The sequence below is a fragment of the Leucoraja erinacea genome, chromosome 13, assembly GCF_028641065.1.
Source record: "Leucoraja erinacea ecotype New England chromosome 13, Leri_hhj_1, whole genome shotgun sequence".
Taxonomy (NCBI): domain Eukaryota; kingdom Metazoa; phylum Chordata; class Chondrichthyes; order Rajiformes; family Rajidae; genus Leucoraja; species Leucoraja erinaceus.
In genome coordinates, this window is record NC_073389.1 from 43,095,900 (window position 1) to 43,115,462 (window position 19,563).

General features: G+C 39.2%; 1 protein-coding gene across 1 annotated transcript in view; it reads right to left on the reverse strand.

Annotated features, from left to right (window-relative positions):
* synj1 (synaptojanin 1) overlaps positions 1-19,563 on the reverse strand; it is a 73,381-nt gene that overhangs the window by 34,935 nt on the left and 18,883 nt on the right. The window contains exons 7-15 of the mRNA XM_055644214.1: positions 17,880-17,941; positions 17,633-17,729; positions 15,701-15,873; positions 15,530-15,611; positions 13,565-13,717; positions 11,497-11,662; positions 9,032-9,055; positions 4,685-4,876; positions 2,399-2,483 (exon numbers count right to left, since the gene is read on the reverse strand). Of these exons, the coding sequence (XP_055500189.1) occupies positions 2,399-2,483; positions 4,685-4,876; positions 9,032-9,055; positions 11,497-11,662; positions 13,565-13,717; positions 15,530-15,611; positions 15,701-15,873; positions 17,633-17,729; positions 17,880-17,941 (1,034 nt within the window). The remainder of the gene's footprint in view (positions 1-2,398; positions 2,484-4,684; positions 4,877-9,031; positions 9,056-11,496; positions 11,663-13,564; positions 13,718-15,529; positions 15,612-15,700; positions 15,874-17,632; positions 17,730-17,879; positions 17,942-19,563) is intronic.

Genomic DNA, 19,563 nt, shown 5'->3' on the forward strand with positions numbered 1-19,563 from the left:
CTCCCGCTGCCTTAGCAGGGCAAAGAAGATCACCAAAGACAGCTCCCATCCTGCGTTTGGACTGTTCGACCTGCTGCCCTCTGGAAGGCGCTATAGGTGCATCAAATCCAGGACAAACAGACTCAGGAATAGCTGCTTCCCGAGAATTATATCTACCATAAATTCAAATCCACACATGCACTGACTACACCGCCCAACACGGACTTCCATCTGTATATATGTATATATGTATGTAGCGCCGTAGAATTTGTGCACCTATTCCCCCCCCCCCCATCTCCCTTCTGTTTTGTTTTTCTGTTTCTTGTTTTTTGTGTAAAATTGTATGTATGCACTGAGTACGAGCAGCTTTCAGTTTCACTGTACATGTATAGTGACACTAAATGGCATATCATATCAAATCTTGGGACACATTGGTGTTTATTTTCCAATGTTCTATAGATTCAGGATCAGTTCCTGTGGATTGGAGGGTAGCTAATGTTATCCCACTTTTTAAGAAATGAGGGAGAGAGAAAACAGGGAATTATAGACCAGTTAGCCTGACATCGGTGGTGGGAAAGATGCTGGAGTCAATTATAAAAGATGAAATAGCGGCACATTTAAATAGCAGTAACAAGATCAGTCCAAGTCAGCCTGGATTTACGAAGGGGAAATCATGCTTGACTAATCTTCTGGAATTTTTTGAAGATGTTACTAGGAAAATGGACAAGGGAGAGCCAGTGGATGTAGTGTACCTGGACTCAGAAAACCTTTGTTAAGGTCCCACATAAGAGATTAGTGGGCAAAATTAGAGCACATGATATTGGGGGTAGGGTACTGATATGAATAGAAAATTGGTTGGCAGACAGGAAACAAAGAGTAGGGATTAATTGGTCCCTTTCAGAATGGCAGGCATTGACAAGTGGGGTACCGCATGGGTCGGTGCTGGGACCGCAGCTATTTAAAAATATACATTAATGATTTAGATTAAGGGATTAACATTTAACATTAGCAAATTTGAATCTGACACAATGCTGGGTGGCAGTATGAACTGTGAGGAGGATGCTATGAGTATACAAGGTGACTTGGACAGGTTGGGTGAGTGGGTAGGTGCATGGCAAATGCAGTTTAACGTGAATAAATGTGAGGTTATCCACTTTTGTGGTAAGAACAGGAAGGCAGATTATTATCTGAATCGTGTCAAGTTAGGAAAAGGGGAAGTACAACACGATCTGGGTGTCCTTGTACATCAGTCTCTGAAAGTAAGCATGCAGGTGCAGCAGTCAGTGAAGAAAGCCAATGGCATGTTGAGTATAGGGGCAAAGAGGTCCTTCTGCAGTTGTACAGGGCCCTTGTGTGACCAAACCTGGAGTATTGTGTGCAGTTTTGGTCTCCAAATTTGAGGAAGGACATTCTTGTTATTAAGGGAATGCAGCTTAGGTTCACAAGGTTAATTCCCGCGATGGCGAGACTGTCATATATTGATAGAATGGAGCAGCTGGGCTTGTAGACAATGGAATTTAGAAGGATGAGAGGATATCTTATTGAAACAAATACGATTATTAAGGGCTTGGACACGCTATAGGCAGGAAACATGTTCCCAATGTTGGGGGAGTCCAGAACCAGGGGCCACAGTTTAAGAATAAGGGGTAGGCCATTTAGAACGGAGATGAGGAAAAACCTTTTCATCCAGTGAGTTGTGCATGTGGAATTCTCTGCCCCAGAAGGTAGTGGAGGCCGATTCTCTGGATACTTTCAAGAGCGAGTTAGATAGAGCTCTTAAAGATAGTGGAGTCAAGGGATATGGGGAGAAGGCAGGAAGGGGTACTGATTGTGGATGATCAGCCACGATCACAGTGAATGGCGGTGCTGGCTCGAAATGCCGAATGGCCTACTCCAGCACCTATTGTCTATAACAACAGCACCATGTGTAGGTGAAAAAGGGCTCGCTGGTGCACCTTGCGAGTTGAGAGGTGGCGTCGGGGGACTTTTAAGTAGCTGGGGCGCTAAGTAGCCGAGGTGGCAGTGCGAACCGGGGGTGCAATCTGCAGGTCTGTCCGCTATATCTAAAATCTGTTAACAAGGGGTCCATTAAAGCAAGGGTTTACTGTATTGAAATGTGATGTTGATAACATACAGAATCAAATGATTTGGGATTGTTATACTTTAGGACAAATAAAATTGTTGCTGTTACAATTAACATTATTCAACTAAAAAAAAACAATTACATTGAACTGGTTTCCTATTCAAATAAGCCATCACATATAATTCAGTAAAATAAAAAATCAAATAATGATTTACATCTATGTTTAACCATATCACACACGAAGGACTCTAGCAGGTAAAGTGAAATCAGTTTACTTCCTCATTTTTCATTTGCAACAAAATTTGGAATGACAAATATCAAAGTATTATTACCTACCTTGCACTTACAATATTTCCGGCATTCAGCTCAACCATTTCTTCAAATCCAATAGCAAATATGTCTACAGGTCTGCTCCCCTTATCTGAAATTAAAAGAAATGAAAAAATATTCTTTAATCTTCAATGAATTTGGCAATTTAACACAAAGGAAATTTAAAAAAGATGCAAGCCAAGGATAATACTTCTGGAGAGACCATTGGCTTGGTGGAAGGAACATACATGCTCTGAGAAAGAACACAAAATCATAATAGGTCTTGGACAAAATGTAGGTGGGCGATTAGCTTGCCGATGACATGAAAATTGGCAGAGTGAAGAATTTTGTCAAAGGATACAGATCAGTTAGAAATATGGACAGAGAGTTGGCAGATGGAGCTTAATCCAGATGGAGCTTAACATGTTGCATTTTTAGATGCCAAATCTAAAAGGAAAATATTTAATAAATGGCAGGACCCTGCGTAGTATCGATGTTTAGTGGGATCTTGTGGTGCAAACCCATAGCTCGCTGAAAGTCGCAACACCAATAGTTAGGACTGTAAAGAAGGTGTAATTATACCTTCTTTACTTGCCTTTATCGGTTGGGGCACCAAGTGTAAACATTAGCAAAGCATACTGCAGCTGTATGAAGCTGGAGTATTTTGTGCATTTATGGTTGCTGCATTACAGGAAGAATGTGGAGATTTGAGAGGGTGCAAAAGTGCTTCACCATGGTGTTGCCTTTATTAGAGTATTAGCTATAATAGTTGGACAATCTTGGATTGTTTTCTCTGGAGCGTTCAAAGCCGAGGGAAGAAACGATCCAAATTTATAAAATTATGAGTGGCTTTCTCCCCCGATGTGGAAAAGTCAAATACATGCCGGCAAAGAGGGAGAAAGTTTAAAGTAAGTTTTATGTATACATTTTTTTAGAGAGTGGTAGGGGCCTGGAATAGACTGCGAGGATATAGTGGAAGCAGATACGACAGTAACATTTAAAAGGCATTTAGGCAGGCCCATGAACATGCAGAAGATGGACGGATATACAGGTAGATCATACGTAGGCAGATAGGATTAATTTTAACTGGCATCATGGTTAGCAGAGATTTCTATTATGGGATGAAGGGCCTGGTCCAGTGCTGTCCTGTTCAATGCTCTATATTCCAAATAGTAAGTTAGTGAGTGAGTTACCCCCTCGCACCTACTCCACCATTAATCAAGATTGCATTTGGTCTCCTATTTCAAACTACAAGTTGTTGCCCACAGAATTACAGTGTTATAGCTACAGGGAAAATACAGATTAAAAAGTGCGCAAGGCCCACAACGTGGTAGGATTGGGAGACTTTAACTTTAGATTTTTGGCGATCCATTCAATAGTCTAAAAACACAGGTAAGAAGCTGTTCCTGAATCTGGCGCTATGTGTTTTCAAGCTTTTGTATATTCTGCCTGACAAGATAGGGATAGAGGGAATAACCAGGGTGTAAGTTGGCTGGTGTGTGGGGTTTGATTTGGGAGGTGAGGTGGGAAAAGGCTGATTTGTGGGATGGATTAAGCTACATCCACACCTTTATGCAATTTCTCACAACCTTGGACAGACAGTTGCCAAATCAAGTTATGATGCACCCTGAAGGGACACTTTCTACAGTGCATCTGTAGAAATTGGTAAGAGTTGTTGGAGACATTCCAAATTGCCTTAGTCTTCTGAGGAAGTAGAAACATTAGTGTGCTGTCTTGGCTGCATCTTCAATATGGTTGGATCAGGATAAATTCTTGGTGATATTTATGCCGAGGAACTTGAAGCTCTCAACAATTTCCACTTCAGCACCATTGATGTTGGGGCGAAAATCCCATCCCGTTTTATGAAATTTAGGACTAGCTCCTTCGTCTTGCTAAAATTGACAGAGATTGTTGTCTTGGCACCAAGACACTAAGTTCTCTATTTTTTCCATGTTCAAAGAAAGTTTACTAAGCTAAGACTTGGAATGGGTGGATTGAATAACAAGGAAAGATTGGACAGGTTGGGCTTGACCGTTGAAGAGCAAGAGGGGACTTAATTGGAATGTACAAGACTGAAGAGTCTTTACAGAGCAAATGTGAAGAGGATGGTTCTTCTTCTGAGAGAATCTAGAATCACTGTTTAAAATTCAGGAGTCATCCATTTCAGACTAAGATGTTGCAATTTTGTTTTTTTAATGATGGTCAAGTACTTAAGGAGGCTACATGACAATAAACTAAACTAAAACTAAACTAAACACACACTATAAAACACAATACTGAGTGCAGCTGAAGCTACCAAATGCAAGGTTTTACCTTGTAACTCCTGAACATTAGTTTTTTTCTGTGCATCCAATAGCCAGTCATTTAGCGTTTGATTCTTAAAAGCGATGCTGCGAAATTGCTTTCCACCATTCACATTCCAGGTTCCAACACAGACTCTGATGCGTTTTGGTTTGGTATACTTATGATAGTTTTCACACATACCATGTAAAACTTGAGTGGAAGCTGTAAAGTTAGAATACAATTTTCTTTTTGAACCATGTAATTATACATAGTTGTCCAGCTTCAAATTCTGATTTAGGATAGACTATCTGTTTTATTAGAAAATAAATTATCTTTTGAGGAAGTATCAAGAAATAGAATAAAGTAAACTTAAAGTGGCCTCAGATTTGCAAGGGTCACATTTTTTGCCTTCACATTTTAAATCAAACAAGTGGACCAAAAGGTAGAAATTCAACTATATTAAATGCGCAAATTTAAAATGAATGGAGCCACAAGATTCACTGAGATGCTCCAACACGTTGTGTTTTACTCAAATTTCTAGCTTCTGCAGTTACTTCTTTATCTGACAGCCTTTTGTTTCCTTTTCAACTCTAGCCTTTGTCCACCCATCTGGCAATCAATTCCCCTCTCCCTCACCTGTATCCACCTATTACTTGCCAGGCTTTGTGACACCTCCACCTCCTTCCATCCCTCCCAACTACAAATCAGTCTGAAGTCTCCAACCCCCTACGTTGCCTATCCATGTCCTCCAGAGATGCTCCCTGACCATCTGAGTTACTCCAGTACTATGTACTTTACTTAATTTAAATGCAATGTCTTGATTAGGGCTCAAATGCAATTCTTGATTGAATGCTAAAAGTGGAGATTGAATTCCACAAATCGCAAGGAATCCATCATTCGCTGGGTTTCCCTAACCACATGCCTTCCTCATCCTTCCTTACCTTACCAGCAACCAATTACTTGAATGAGTGCCTGCCTGCCCTGCAAGACTTCAATTCGTTCAGCTTTCTGAATTACCCTATGGTATTTTGAATTAAATAGCCATGATTTCAATAATATAACCCCAGAAACAATTATTACAGTATGTTAGTAACAGAGGCAGTCCATAATTTCATCCTTAATTCGTGCAGTGAATATCCCAACAGTTTTCGAACATTTTTATCTCTGTAAAACAACTAGGTATACAATTCAAATGACTTAAACGGAAATCAAATAAATCGAGTTAGTTTTAAGTTCCACCTCTGTCCTACCACCAGATCAACACCAGATAATGTGATTTGTAGATCTTTTTTCAGCTTATTTTCTAGTTTAGTTCACGTGTACCAAGGTACAGTGAAATGCTTTTGTTGCATAGTAACCAGCATATTATGTTCAGTGCAATCGTTTTTCTACTACCATCAACTCTGAATTTGAAACTGACCTTAATTGAATTTATGTGCAACAGGACAATATGAACGCAACTACATCTGTACTGTCGAGATAATTCTACGAGAAATATAACCAATTGAAGGGTCCCATTAAGTTAGTTTATAACAGGAGATGCTGTTGTAAAACCTGCATCAATTACTCTGCGGTGTGCATTAGAAACAGTATATAGAAGATTTTGTCTACAACTTAAAAAAAAAATGTTACATTGTGGTTGTATTCAGTGAAAGTATAATCCATAGTGCTAGTTCACTGCCCTCGCGTTGGTTATACATGTGCATTTTAATTGGCTTCTGTAAAAATAGCAGGGATTTTCATAATGTTTTCAACATAGGAAAAGAATAGGTGCAGGAGTAGGCCATTCGCCCTTTCCAGCCAGCACCGCCATTCAATATGATCATGACTGATCATCTAAAATCAGTACCCTGTTCCTGCTTTTCCCACATATCCCTTGATTCCTTTAGCCCAAAGAGCTAAATCTAACTCTCTTTTGAAAACATCCAGTGAATTGGCCTCCACTGCCTTCTGTGGCAGAGAATTCCACAGATTCACAACTTTCAAGGGGAAAACTTTTTTCCTCATCTCAGTCCTAACGGGCTACCCCTAATTCTAAAACTGTGACCCCCGGTTCTGGACCCCTAACATCGGGAACATTTTTCCTGCATCTAGCCCGTCCAGTCCTTTAAGAATTGTATATGTTTCCATAATATATGTTTCCCTCTCATCCTTCTAAATTCCAGTGAATACAAGCCCAGTCGACCCATTCTTTCATATGTCAGATGCGCCTCGGGAATTAACCTGGTGAACCTACACTGCACTCCCTCAATAGCAATAATGTCCTTCCCCAAATTAGGAGATCAAAATTGCACACAATACTCCAGATGCGGTCTCACCTAGGCCCTGTACAACTGCAGTAGGACCTTCATGCTCCTAAACTCAAACATGCCAACATGCCATTAGCTTTCTTCATTGCCTGCTGCACCTGCATATGCTTACTTTCAGTGACTGATGTACAAGGACACCTAGGTATCATTGCACCTCCCCTTTTCCTAATCTGACACCATTCAGATAATAATCTGCCTTCTTGTTCTTGCCACCAAAGTGGATAACCTCACATATATCCACATTATACTGCATCTGTGATGCATCTGCCCACTCACCCAACCTATCCAAGTCACCCTGCAGCTTCATACCATGTGCTCCAATTTTGCACATTGATCTCTTGTGTGGGACCATGCTAAAGGCTTTTTGAAAGTCCAGATACACCACATCCACTGGCTCTCCCTTATCCATTCTACTTGTTACATCCTCAAAAAATTCAAGACGATTAGTCAAGCATGATTTCCCCTTCATAAATCCATGCTGACTGACTGATCCCATCACTGCTTTCCAAATGCGCTGCTATAACATCTTTAATAATCAACTCAAGCATCTTCCCCACTACCGATGTAAGACTAACTGGTCTATAATTCCCCGTTTTCTCTCTCCTTCCTTGTGGAGTTATATTGGCTAACCTCCAGTCCACAGGAACTGATCCAGTCGAGAGAACATTGGAAAATGATCACCACGCATCCACAATTTCTAGGGCCACCTCCTTGCGTACTCTGGGATGCAGGCCATCAGGCCCTGGGGATGTATCTGCCTTCAAACAGTTTACCTAACACCATTTCCTGACTAGTGTGGATTCCCTTCAGTTCCTCCCTCCCACTAGATACTCGGTCGTCTAATATTTCTGGGAGATTGTTTGCGTTTTCCTTAGTAAAGGCAGAATCAAAGTACTCATTTAACGGTTCTGCCATTTCCTTGTTTCCCATTATAAATTCACCTATCTCTGACTAAGGGAATAAATTGCAAAGAACATTAATTTGAAAATAGTTTAGGTCATATTGGTGTTCATTATTAAAAGTAATAATTACTTTTTTTTTTGTTAATCCTTTCCTTACACCATACTTATTGGCACACCTCTCTAGTTCAAAGTGTCAGTTTTGTGATCCTCTTTCTTCTGCCCCACCCCACCCAACTATTTAGTAAGTCTTGGATTTGCCCTTGCCTTCCAATTGTTGCTCATATTCCTCTCTTTCTCGTTCAGTTCACACATTCATCACCCCCCACCCCTCTCCCTCTCCCCTCTTTCATATACTTTTCTGCTATATCCACATGAATCTTTGTGAAAAGTAAGATCAAGAATGGTGCTGTCAGGAGAAATAGGAAGTTAAGGAAGAGAATGTTTGCAGGAAGAGACAATTTTTGGTTATTCATTACTTGCCTTGTGCCTCTGATCACCTAAAAATATTTTTAGAATTCTCTTAAGAGTGTAGTAAAAAAAAAGGTTCTACACACTGTTATTTTATATGCTGGATACATCATCAACTTGTGGTATTATGGCACACTAACATATCATAATGCATGTTGTCCTCTATAAACGACTGCAGCACTTCCTGAATGCTCATCCAATAATTTAAAGTTTGTGGCCAAAATATCTCTCATGAGAAAATTAAAGGTATTTTTGCTCATAAAAATTGGAAGGCGAGGACAAAGCAAAGATCTGCTCATGATTGAGGGGTACGGAAGCAAAAAACTGATACTTTGAACAAGAAATGTGTGTGCCAATAATTAGCAGATTAATATCTTCAATTCAATTTTCTCAGATACAATTTTTATTCTTATGTGGCTACTTAAAAGTTTAAACTTTATTGCAATATCAATCAATGGGAGTATTTGGATCACTGAATGTAAATGGATTATATTTTAGTCTACTAGAGCAAAAACATTTATTATAATAGATCTGAAATATCTACTGTTACACAATAAACAACATCTTAATACTAATAAATTATCTGCACAGAATGGTAAATACTTCAATTCCTTTTGAAGATATTGCAATTAACAAAAGGAAGCTTTAAGGTGACCGATTGTGTTGTTATTTCAGAAAGATTAGGCAAAGCACTATACCTGATTGAAGTGTCAATTCTCGAACTGCAGCCACAGCAAAAGAAGAAGAAAAAGCATTTAATGCACTTATGCACATCAAGTTCTTTCCCAAGTCAAAAGAAACCTCAACATGCATGTACAACAGATTAAAAATACACATTTAAACACAAGCTGCAATTTAAATCCTACACGCGTTACTTGTTGTAATAATCACATTCATTATTCTGTATATAAGATGACACTGTTGGTTTTAGACTGTATAACAAAAGTTCCATGGTCAGTTCGGGAAGAGGGGCACGGTAACTTTGGGGAGTCCACTCCAACACAGGGCAGGAGAACCAGCAACCGAGACAGCACAGCAACAAGCACTGGCACACGAGCAGAAAATCTGCCCAATATTTAAAGAAACATTTGAATTTGAATGGTAAATGAAATGGCAAAGAAATGCTAATATTCAGTTTAGCAAAGTTACTACCTTTAAGAACATATATTTAAAAAAAAATTGTGGTTACAATATAATACAAATTAACTGGCCCAGCATTACTTCAAGCCCAACCTGTGTTACCAAAGGTTGGTGGGGAGAGGGGATCTGATAATGAAGGTTCTTCCAAAATGGACCTTACCTCCAGTGTTCAGAGTGTCTGCTCTAACCATCTCACGCCACACAATTTCTTATATTGTCGTTCTGATATTGTAGCCCTGGTTTTCATTCAGACACCTCAGTTTCTCTCCCCAACACACCACTTGATCTCCAGCCAGCTCCCCAATGATAGCCTCCCTTTTCCTCATCAGAATTCTCCTACACCACCCCCGACATTACTGGCCCACTGTCATCTCCTCACCCACCTGACAAAAATTCTCATCCCATGTTGCCCTCCAACACGAGGTTTTCTAAAGTACAAATTAACATGTGCAAACTAATGCTGAAGAATTTTTAGACTACATACATGTATTATGCAAAATTTAATAAAACCTCATATGAGCAAACATTAGGTAGATGTTGGAGTGTGGTTTAAAGCTACTCTAAGAAAAACAAGAGATCATATCTTTCAAAGGAATCAATCAGCTTTCATATCCAAATATGGGTAAAATGTACTTAATCTCTCAAGACTTGCAGTGGGAGTCTAATAATCTGGGTGATGCATCTGGCCTGGAATAGAGGCACATCAAAATATATACCTTATTTCACTGATCAAGGTGGCAATGCCTTGTAAAACCACCCCAACAGCTCGAGTAACTTGGCTCACACCAAAACTGAAAGGTTGTTGCATACGAAGCATCTTAACTTTGCCTGGTATCCAGGAACAGAATGCATTGCAAAAAACCATGTAACACAATAGATGTTGCCTCTGCCACCACTACCGCCACAGGATCAAAGATAACTCGTTTTAAATCTTGTTTTGGGGCAATGAATGAATGAATGAATGGATGAATGGATGATTGAATGATTGAATTGATGAATGAATGAATGGCTAACCAGACACTTTCACTGAGGGAACAAAAGGTGCCTCATGGCACGGGTAGATAGTTAGTCACCTTGCAAGATGGTAAGCTCGATGGTGTCTCTACCCAAGGATGCCCTCCCAGTAAAGGTGCACCCACTGCGTTCATCTTTAAATGTGCTCTCTCTTGCCCCGTTGTGCCCAACTAAATGAAGCATTGTCATTGGCAAAACATCCAAGTTCCTGAGTTATGATGGAATGGTCAGTAACTTTTGGGATTGTTCATGAAGATTCTAACATTACAGGTGATAAACTTTATATTGTGGGGTAGAAATTGCCCATGCATGGTTTCTTCCAACGTAGGGTAGCTATGGCGAACTAGCTACAGTATCAAACAGTACCCAATGGAGTAAGATTCTTTATTAAATGATAAAAAATATCCAACCTCTGAAGTGCTTTGAAAAGCTATGGAAGAAATTGCAAGGAACCTTAGAAATACAAGCCTTTTTTAGGTTGATCAAGTCATTAAAATGTATTTAAAACTTTGTTTAGTAAAGTAACATTTTAAATTTGAAGAGAACGAAAGAGTATTTAAAAAAAGTGAGGCCCAACTTGTATACTAACTTGTTAAAAGCGGTGCAAGATTATTAATCCCCCTGATGTAAATGTGTACAGGAGAACACAAAGGAAAGACAGTCAGATTTTTGTTCTAAGGAGATTTTGTAAAACCCAAATTTCTGTAAATCTAAGGAAATCATCCACACCATTTATCATTCAATGCCGTTCCATCATAGCGTTTTATTGATCTTTCCCCCCCCTGAAATTGTGATCAAATCCAGTTTCTCTAGGTTATTTTCTGAATCTTTATCAAACCCCCAATGACATTAATCTATAGTGATAGCTAAAAACAAAAGGTACTTGTCAATAGATACAAATTTTCTCTCAATAAAAAGTCTAATACCATAAAAATGCAGATCAGCAAAATGATCAAAACACTTTGAATTTCATTGCATGATAAATATTTCATTGCAAAATAAATCTTACCATGTAAATAGCCAGTCGTTAGAAGAGCACGAGCTTTATCTGCCAAGTCACTGTTTAACGTATTACCAAGTAATAAGATGTCAATAGCCTCCTGCTTAGAGCTGTCAAAGAAATTATTCTGAATAGTTCTTGTCACTGAGCGAGCTCCATCCTTAAACTTTCCACCCTAGGAGAAAAATAATAAATAATTAAAAATGATATTGAACCTATTATTCATTAATACACCAAGCATTGATGTTAGCTAAATTATCTCTGAACTTTACTGTCTATACCTATCACCGTGCAGCAACACTGCCTGAAACGCTGCAGCAAGGCTTCCATTGTTCTACTCATTAGAAACATAGAAAATAGGTGCAGGAGGAGGCCATTTGGCCCTTCAAGCCAGCACCGCCATTCATTGTGGTCATGGCTGATCGTCCCCTATCAATAACCCGTGCTTGCCTTCTCCCCATATCCCTCGACTCCACTAGCCCCTAGAGCTCCATCTAACTCTTTCTTAAATCCGTCCAGTGATTTGGCCTCCACTGCCCTCTGTGGCAGGGAATTCCATAAATTCACAACTCTCTGGGAGAAAAAGTTTTTTCTCACCTCAGTCTTAAATGGCCTCCCCTTTATTCTAAGACTGTGGCCCCTGGTTCTGGACTCGCCCAACATTGGGAGCATTTTTCCTGCATCTAGCTTGTCCAGTCCTTTTATAATTTTATATGTTTCTATAAGATCCCCCCTCCTCCTTCTAAATTCCAGTGAATACAAGCCTAGTCTTTTCAATCTTTCCTCATATGACAGTCCCGCCATCCCAGGGATCAATCTCATGAACCTACGCTGCACTGCCTCAATCACAAGGATGTCCTTCCTCAAATTAGGAGACCAAAACTGTACACAATATTCCAAATGTGGTCTCACCAGAGTCCTATGCAACTGCTGAAGAACCTCTTTACTCCTATACTGAAATCCTCTTGTTATGAAGGCCAACATTCCATTAGCTTTCTTTACTGCTTTTCAGTGACCGGTGTATAAGGACACCCAGGTCTCGCTGTACCTCCCCCTTACCTAACCTAACCCCATTGAGATAATAATCTGCCCCCTTGTTTTTGCCGCAAAAGTGGATAACCTAACATATATCTATATTATACTGCATCTGCCACGCATCTGCCCACTCACTCAACCTGTCCAGGTCACCCTGCAACCTCCTAACATCCTCTTCACAATTCGCACTGCCACCCAGCTTTGTGTCATTCGCAAACTTGCTAGTGTTGCTCGGAATTCCCTCTTCCAAATGATTAATATATATGGTAAACAGTTGCAGCCCCAACACCGAGCCTTGCGGCACTCCACTCGCCACTGCCTGCCATTCTGAAAAGGACCTGGTCACTCCTACTCTTTGCTACTCATTGCTCCAGTACATATGAAAAAAAGACGTGTGAACTCTTGGTTCTTGAACTATCTTGGATGTTAAAATGTGCTATATTAAAAGACAAAATTAGGTCAATTTTCATTTACGTCTCACATATAAAACTCTTTAGTGTGTGTGTGTGTGTGTGTGTGTGTGTGTGTGTGTGTGTGTGTGTGTGTGTGTGTGTGTGTGTGTGTGTGTGTGTGTGTGTGTGTGTGTGTGTGTGTGTGTGTGTGTGTGTGTGTGTGTGTGTGTGTGTGTGTGTGTGTGTGTGTGTGTGTGTGTGTGTGTGTGTGTAACTCACCATTAGGCCAATACCCAGAGAAAGCAGTAATCAAGAAAAGAAAAATAGATTGATTACTAAATTATCTACACTTATAACTCTTGATAATCAGTGCACATAAACATAACCATCAAGTAACCAGGGTAGTATCTTTCATGGAAAATGAAAACAAAGCTCAAGGTTCGGCTTTAAGACGAAATAGTGCAAAGTTTTTAAACTGTGCAAAATGTTAATGACAGGATAGTAGGCAATACATACAACGCTAATTTTACTTCAAAAACACAGAACGTCTGTGTTTTAATGCAAAATAATTAGGGAAATTGTCGCTATACAAATCAATCCTTGCATTACTCCATATGTTTCAGTGCTATGTATAACAAATTATACTGTACCTTAGCTTTGCCTTCCAGTGCTCCAGTGCCAGCATAAATTTTACTTATTGAATCACCGCACATTGACCACATGGAACGGAAGACTTCTTGAAATCTTGTGACCATTTGCTGCTTATCACCTAGCCCTAGAATTTCTAACTGCTTGTGAAGCATCTGTTGGTAAAACAAAGCATATAGGAAGGTATGACTGTCAAAGTGTATAGAAATCAATTTTTTAACTGAAATACCAGTTTGAATTAAGCATTTAACAAGACATGGTACCATTGTAAGCTACATTAGTTTCCCAAGTAGTCATCCAAGATTACAGAATGGTTGTCATTATAATTCTATGCATATATTTGCATTTTTCCTACTCATATTACTGTATTTCATAAAATATTACATTTAATAATTAAACTAGTACGTCTTTATACTTTATTAACTTTTCCCACAAATAAGTTTTCATGGTATTTCCAGACTGACATCAAACTTTTTTCTACGTGAAGCAAATGCAAGGCAAGAATCCAATAATAAAACATCTGTAGCACAATAGACTCAATACCATCAGCAATAGATTCAAATGTATAATAATTGTTGGCAAATAATTATAGCTTATCCATTCACAGATGTGGACAGGCCTGAATTTAATGTCCATCCCAAGTTGTAACCCCGAACTGAGTGGGTTGCTCGGACATTTCAAAGAACATTTAATATTCAAAACGATGTGTCTGGATGGGCCATACCAGTACAGATAGAAGATACTAAGAGTCATTATTGAACTAGCTGGGCTTTCAATGACAATCCAGGTATTCCAGGTCTCCATTATTGATATTATGTTATTATTCCAGTTTTAATTTAATTTAAATTGCCATAGTAGGAGGATTCAAACATTGATTGAATCAATACTCCTTCAAATACTACTCCAATAACTTAACCACAGTACCCTCTTTTTAAAAAATATTTTATAAATTAAACTTTATGCAACCATTTTATCTTAACTATATTTTATATGGAATATTCTCATAACTTTCTCACATTCTCCACATAGTCGTTAATACGTTTCTGTTGCAACAATATCCCAGGTTTGAAGTAAGGAATTTAAGGACAGAGATTAAGAAAATGGGTGATTATAGTTATTTAATAAAGAAACAGAAAATAGGTGCAGGAGTAGGCCATTCGGCCCTTAGAGCCTGCACCGCCATTCAATATGATCATGGCTGATCATCCAACTTAGTATCCTGTACCTGCCTTCTCTCCATACCTCCTGATCCCTTTAGCCACAAGGGCCGCATCTAACTGCCTCTCAAAAATAGCCAATGAACTGGCCTCAACTACCTTCTGTGGCAGAGAATTCCACAGATTCACCACTCTCTGTGAGAAAAATGTTTTTCTCATCTCGGTCCAAAAAGACTTCCCCCTTATCTTTAAACTGTGACCCCGTGTTCTGGACTTCCCCAACATCGGGAACAATCTTCTTGCATCTAGCCTGTCCAATCCCTTAAGAATTTTGTAAGTTTCTATAAGATCCCTCCTCAATCTTCTAAATTCTACCGAGTACAAGCCGAGTCTATCCAGTCTTTCTTCATATGAAAGTCCTGCCATCCCAGGAATCAGTCTGGTGAACCTTCTCTGTACTCCCTCTGTGGCAAGAATGTCTTTCCTCAGATTAGGAGACCAAAACTGTACACAATACTCCAGATGTGGTCTCACCAAGGCCCTGTACAACTGCAGTAGAACCTCCCTGCTCCTATCTGAAATCCTTTTGCTATGAATGCTAACATACCATTCGCTTTCTTCATTGCCTGCTGCACCTGCATGCCTACTTTCAATGACTGGTGTACCATGACACCCAGGTCTCGTTGCATCTCCCCTTTTCCTAATCAGCCACCATTCAGATAATAGTCTACTTTCCTGTTCTTGCCACAATGCAACAATAGATATATTATAATGCAACAATAGAATAAATAACTACAACTTAAAACATACCTCCAGCCCAAAGAAAGCCTGAACGCTGTTTGTTCTGTCGAGGCAATCAAGACAGTTGGTTCTGATAGTACCAGTCTGGGACCTGAGAGAGAACATTTGATGAAAGTTAAACTGGTTTAACATCTCTCATAGAAATTCTTCATTCAGAATTTGAAGGCAAAATGAGCTCACCTTTGAACTTCATGGGAATCATAATAAAAGAAGCCGCACTCCTCCAGAAATGAATCCAGTTTGGGTTTCAGTACACTTATAAGTCTGTCTGCCTTTCCACCCTTTACCTGCTGATGGTAGTCAAAATTCACCATTGGAACATCTGCAACATGTTCAGAGGCCTTCAGGTGACTCTGGCAAAAATAAATAATTTCAGGTTGGTAGAGTGGCACACTCTTTTATTTAATACTAGAAGATATTAATCTGAAAGATGCAAACATATGTTGTTAAATACTAATCTTTCATTCATGAGTTTAAAACTAAAATTAAGGTCATCCAAAAAAAAGTATGCAATATCCTCTTTTATTTCCTTCACTCCCAAAGCACATTCATTCGTTTCCTGGATGAATTTCATTCCATTTCAGTTATTTAGTCCAAATTTACAACTATCCTATAAACCTAGATTTTAATTGTCAGATTAATGCAATAGGTAGCCCAGTTGCAACCTCCGCTGAATTCCAGTTACATGCACTTCCTGCACAAGTTATTAAATAATTATATCAAGCTATACCACAAAATAAGCAAAAGTACCCAAGCTGAACTACTGCATTCCATTCAATAGACAATAGACAATAGGTGCAGGAGTAGGCCATTCAGCCCTTCGCGCCAGCACCACCATTCAATAGAATCATGGATGATCATCCGCAATCAGTACCCCGTTCCTGCCTTCTCCCCATATCCTCTGACTCTGCTATTTTTAAGAGCCCTAGCTAGCTCTCTCTTGAAAGCATCCAGTGAACCTGCCTCCACCGCCCTCCGAGGCAGAGAATTCCACAGATTCACAACTGAGAAAAAGTGTTTCCTCGTCTCCGTTTTAAATGGCTTACTCCTTATTCATAAACTGTGGCCCCTGGTTCTGGACTCCCCCAACATCGGAAACATGTTTCTTGCCTCTAGCATGTCCAAACCCTTAACAATCCTATATGTTTCAATGAGATATCCTCTCATCCTTCTAAATTCCAGAGTGTACAAGCCCAGCTGCTCCATTCTCCCAGCATATGACAGTCCCGCCATCCCGGGAATTAACCTTGTAAACCTACGCTGCACTCCCTCAATAACAAGAATGTCCTTCCTCAAATTAGGGGACCAAAACTGCACACAATACTCCAGGTGTGGTCTCACTAGAGCTCTGTACAACTGCAGAAGGACCTCTTTGCTCCTATATTTGATTCCTCTTGTTATAAAGGCCCACATGCCATTCGCGTTCTTCACTGCCTGCTGCATCTGCATGCTTACTTTCACAGACTGATGAACAAGGACCCCAGATCCCGTTGTACTTCCCCTTTTCCCAACTTGACGCCATTTAGATAGTAATAACGCCATTTCCACAGTACTGAAATCAATGGAGAAATCACAAAGTGTGTAAAATAGACAACCATTTATTGCCTATACTTCATTACTGTCTAATCTGTATATGTATCACAAGGTGTTGCAGCTGAGACACATCTTTCTTCTATTTAATATAGAGACACAAAGACCAACTTATCCCTACTTTTGTTGCCACAACTAAGATTTGGTGACCCCTACAAACTGAGAAATCAACGTCCTTCCTAATCAATACCGATAAACTGTTCATTACCAATCAAATGACGCGTAACAATGACATATACTTAATACAAGAAACAGAAGGTAGTTTGAAAGATTGCAGGAAATAAATAACTTATTTAGGCTGAACAGGTTAAATACTGTTAGGCTTATTTGAATATAGCCGGAAGCAACTATTTCCTTGAAATGCATATATTTAAAGTAGCCATTGGAAGTATTTAAGGAAGCAGCACAAATTTAAAATGTTCACGTTATATTTTAATATTTTGAACTAAGATACCATACATTGAATTTCCTAAAGATAGGAACATTTACAAACTTATTTTCACATCATGTTTAGTCACTTACCTGGAACGCTTTACTGAGCATGTGCTCTCCTTCTTTCACTCCTAGCAAATTGATTATAGTTTGCTTCCCATATAGCTTTTTCAGTGTTCTAAAATGTCTGTAAAAACGTAATAATTATATTTTGGGAAATGGAGACTTGAGAGTAATATTCAAAATAAATTCCAATGTAAGTTTTTTTTTTAATATATAAATTTGTTACTATTGCTCAATTGATAATAGTAATTGTCATTAATTACAACTTCAATACCTGTCAAAAGCAGGTGCATTGGCTTCAAACCCTCTGGACATTCGAACACGATGGGATCCAACCTAAATGAAACAAAATTATTTATAGGATAGTTAAACAAATACTAAAAACTGCTAAAATTATATTGATTAAGAAAAATTAGAATGGAAATTAGATATATATTAAGTAGAATAGAACTTCATCTAAAATAATTATAGACAACAGTTTACTTCCTTTTAAATCTGGCTGCCAAATAGCCAAAGATGGACACAAAATGCTGGAGTAACTCAGCAGGACAGGCAGCATCTCTGGAGAGAAGGTGACATTTCGGATCAAGACCTTTCTTCAGACCACAGACGAACACCAGACTTTAATATCACACACCATTTCAGCTGCCGCTGCCACAACCCAAACCTCATTGTTGATATTATTTATCAGCCCAACAATAGGTTTACGTTCCAGTGGTCAATCACAATGTTATTACCTTTCTCTTACAAAAGATTCCTGCCAGCCCTATCTACAGGTTTACATACTGATGCTGGCATGAAGAGTGTAGCTACAATAGCAGCATTTAAGAGATGTTTGCAGTAAGCACAGATGACTTTTCAAGCAAATCACATTTAACAGCATGTAATATAAATATTCTCATGGCTTTACCATACAATGATTAATATATCTATGATAAGAGTCAAGAGTGTTTTATTGTCATTTGTCCCAGATGGAACAATGAAATTCTTACTTGCTGCAGTGCAACTGAATATGTGAATATATAAACATAGTACATAACGGGGGAAGAGAAAAAAGAGAAAAAGTTCAATAAGTAACAAATATAGTGCAATAATAATATCGTCCTTTGCAGTTCAGAGTGCAGAGCATAATCCTTATTGTGTTTAATAGCCTGATGGCTGTAGGGAAGAAGCTGTTCCTGAACCTGGATGGTACTTTTCAGGCTCTTGCACCTTCTTCCTGATGGTGAAATGAGTGTGTGGACAGGATGGTGTGGGTCTTTAATGATTTTGGCTGCCTTTTTGGGGCAGCGATAACGATAGATCCCTTCGATAGTGGGGAGGTCTAAGCCGGTGATGGACTGGGCAGTGGTCACAACTTTTGGTAGTCTTTTTTGTTCATGGACTTTCAAGTTGCCAAATCAGGCCACGATGCAACCAGTCAGAATGCTCTCTACCGTGCACCTGTAGAATTTTAGGAGAATCCTCTTCGACATGCCGAAACTCCTTAATCTTCTCAGGAAGTAGAGTCGCTGATGTGCCTTCTTTATAATTGCATCGGTGTGCTGGGTCCAGGAAAGATCTTCGGAAATATGCACGCCCAGGAATTTTAAGTTATTGACCCTCTTCACCCTCTTCCCATTGATGTGAACAGGATTGTCGGTCCCCTACTAAAGAGGGATGCACAGAGGCCCAGTTCCATGAGCTTGGTAACCAGCTTGGAAGTTGAGTGATCTCTGCTGGAGCAGTAGCAATAACGTACAATGATTAGATAATGTCCTTGGGTTAGAGATAGGAGTAAAGGGAATCCCATAAAAATTTCTACTTGGATGCAAAATACTCATTCATGGTTGTGCGGAAAGGACCAAAAAAAAAAAAAAAAAAAACTAGATCCTGATGTTTACCAAGATCACACATTGTGTCACCATCCATAGATAAAGCTTATCCAAGAGGTACTGACAAGTACATGATGATCACAA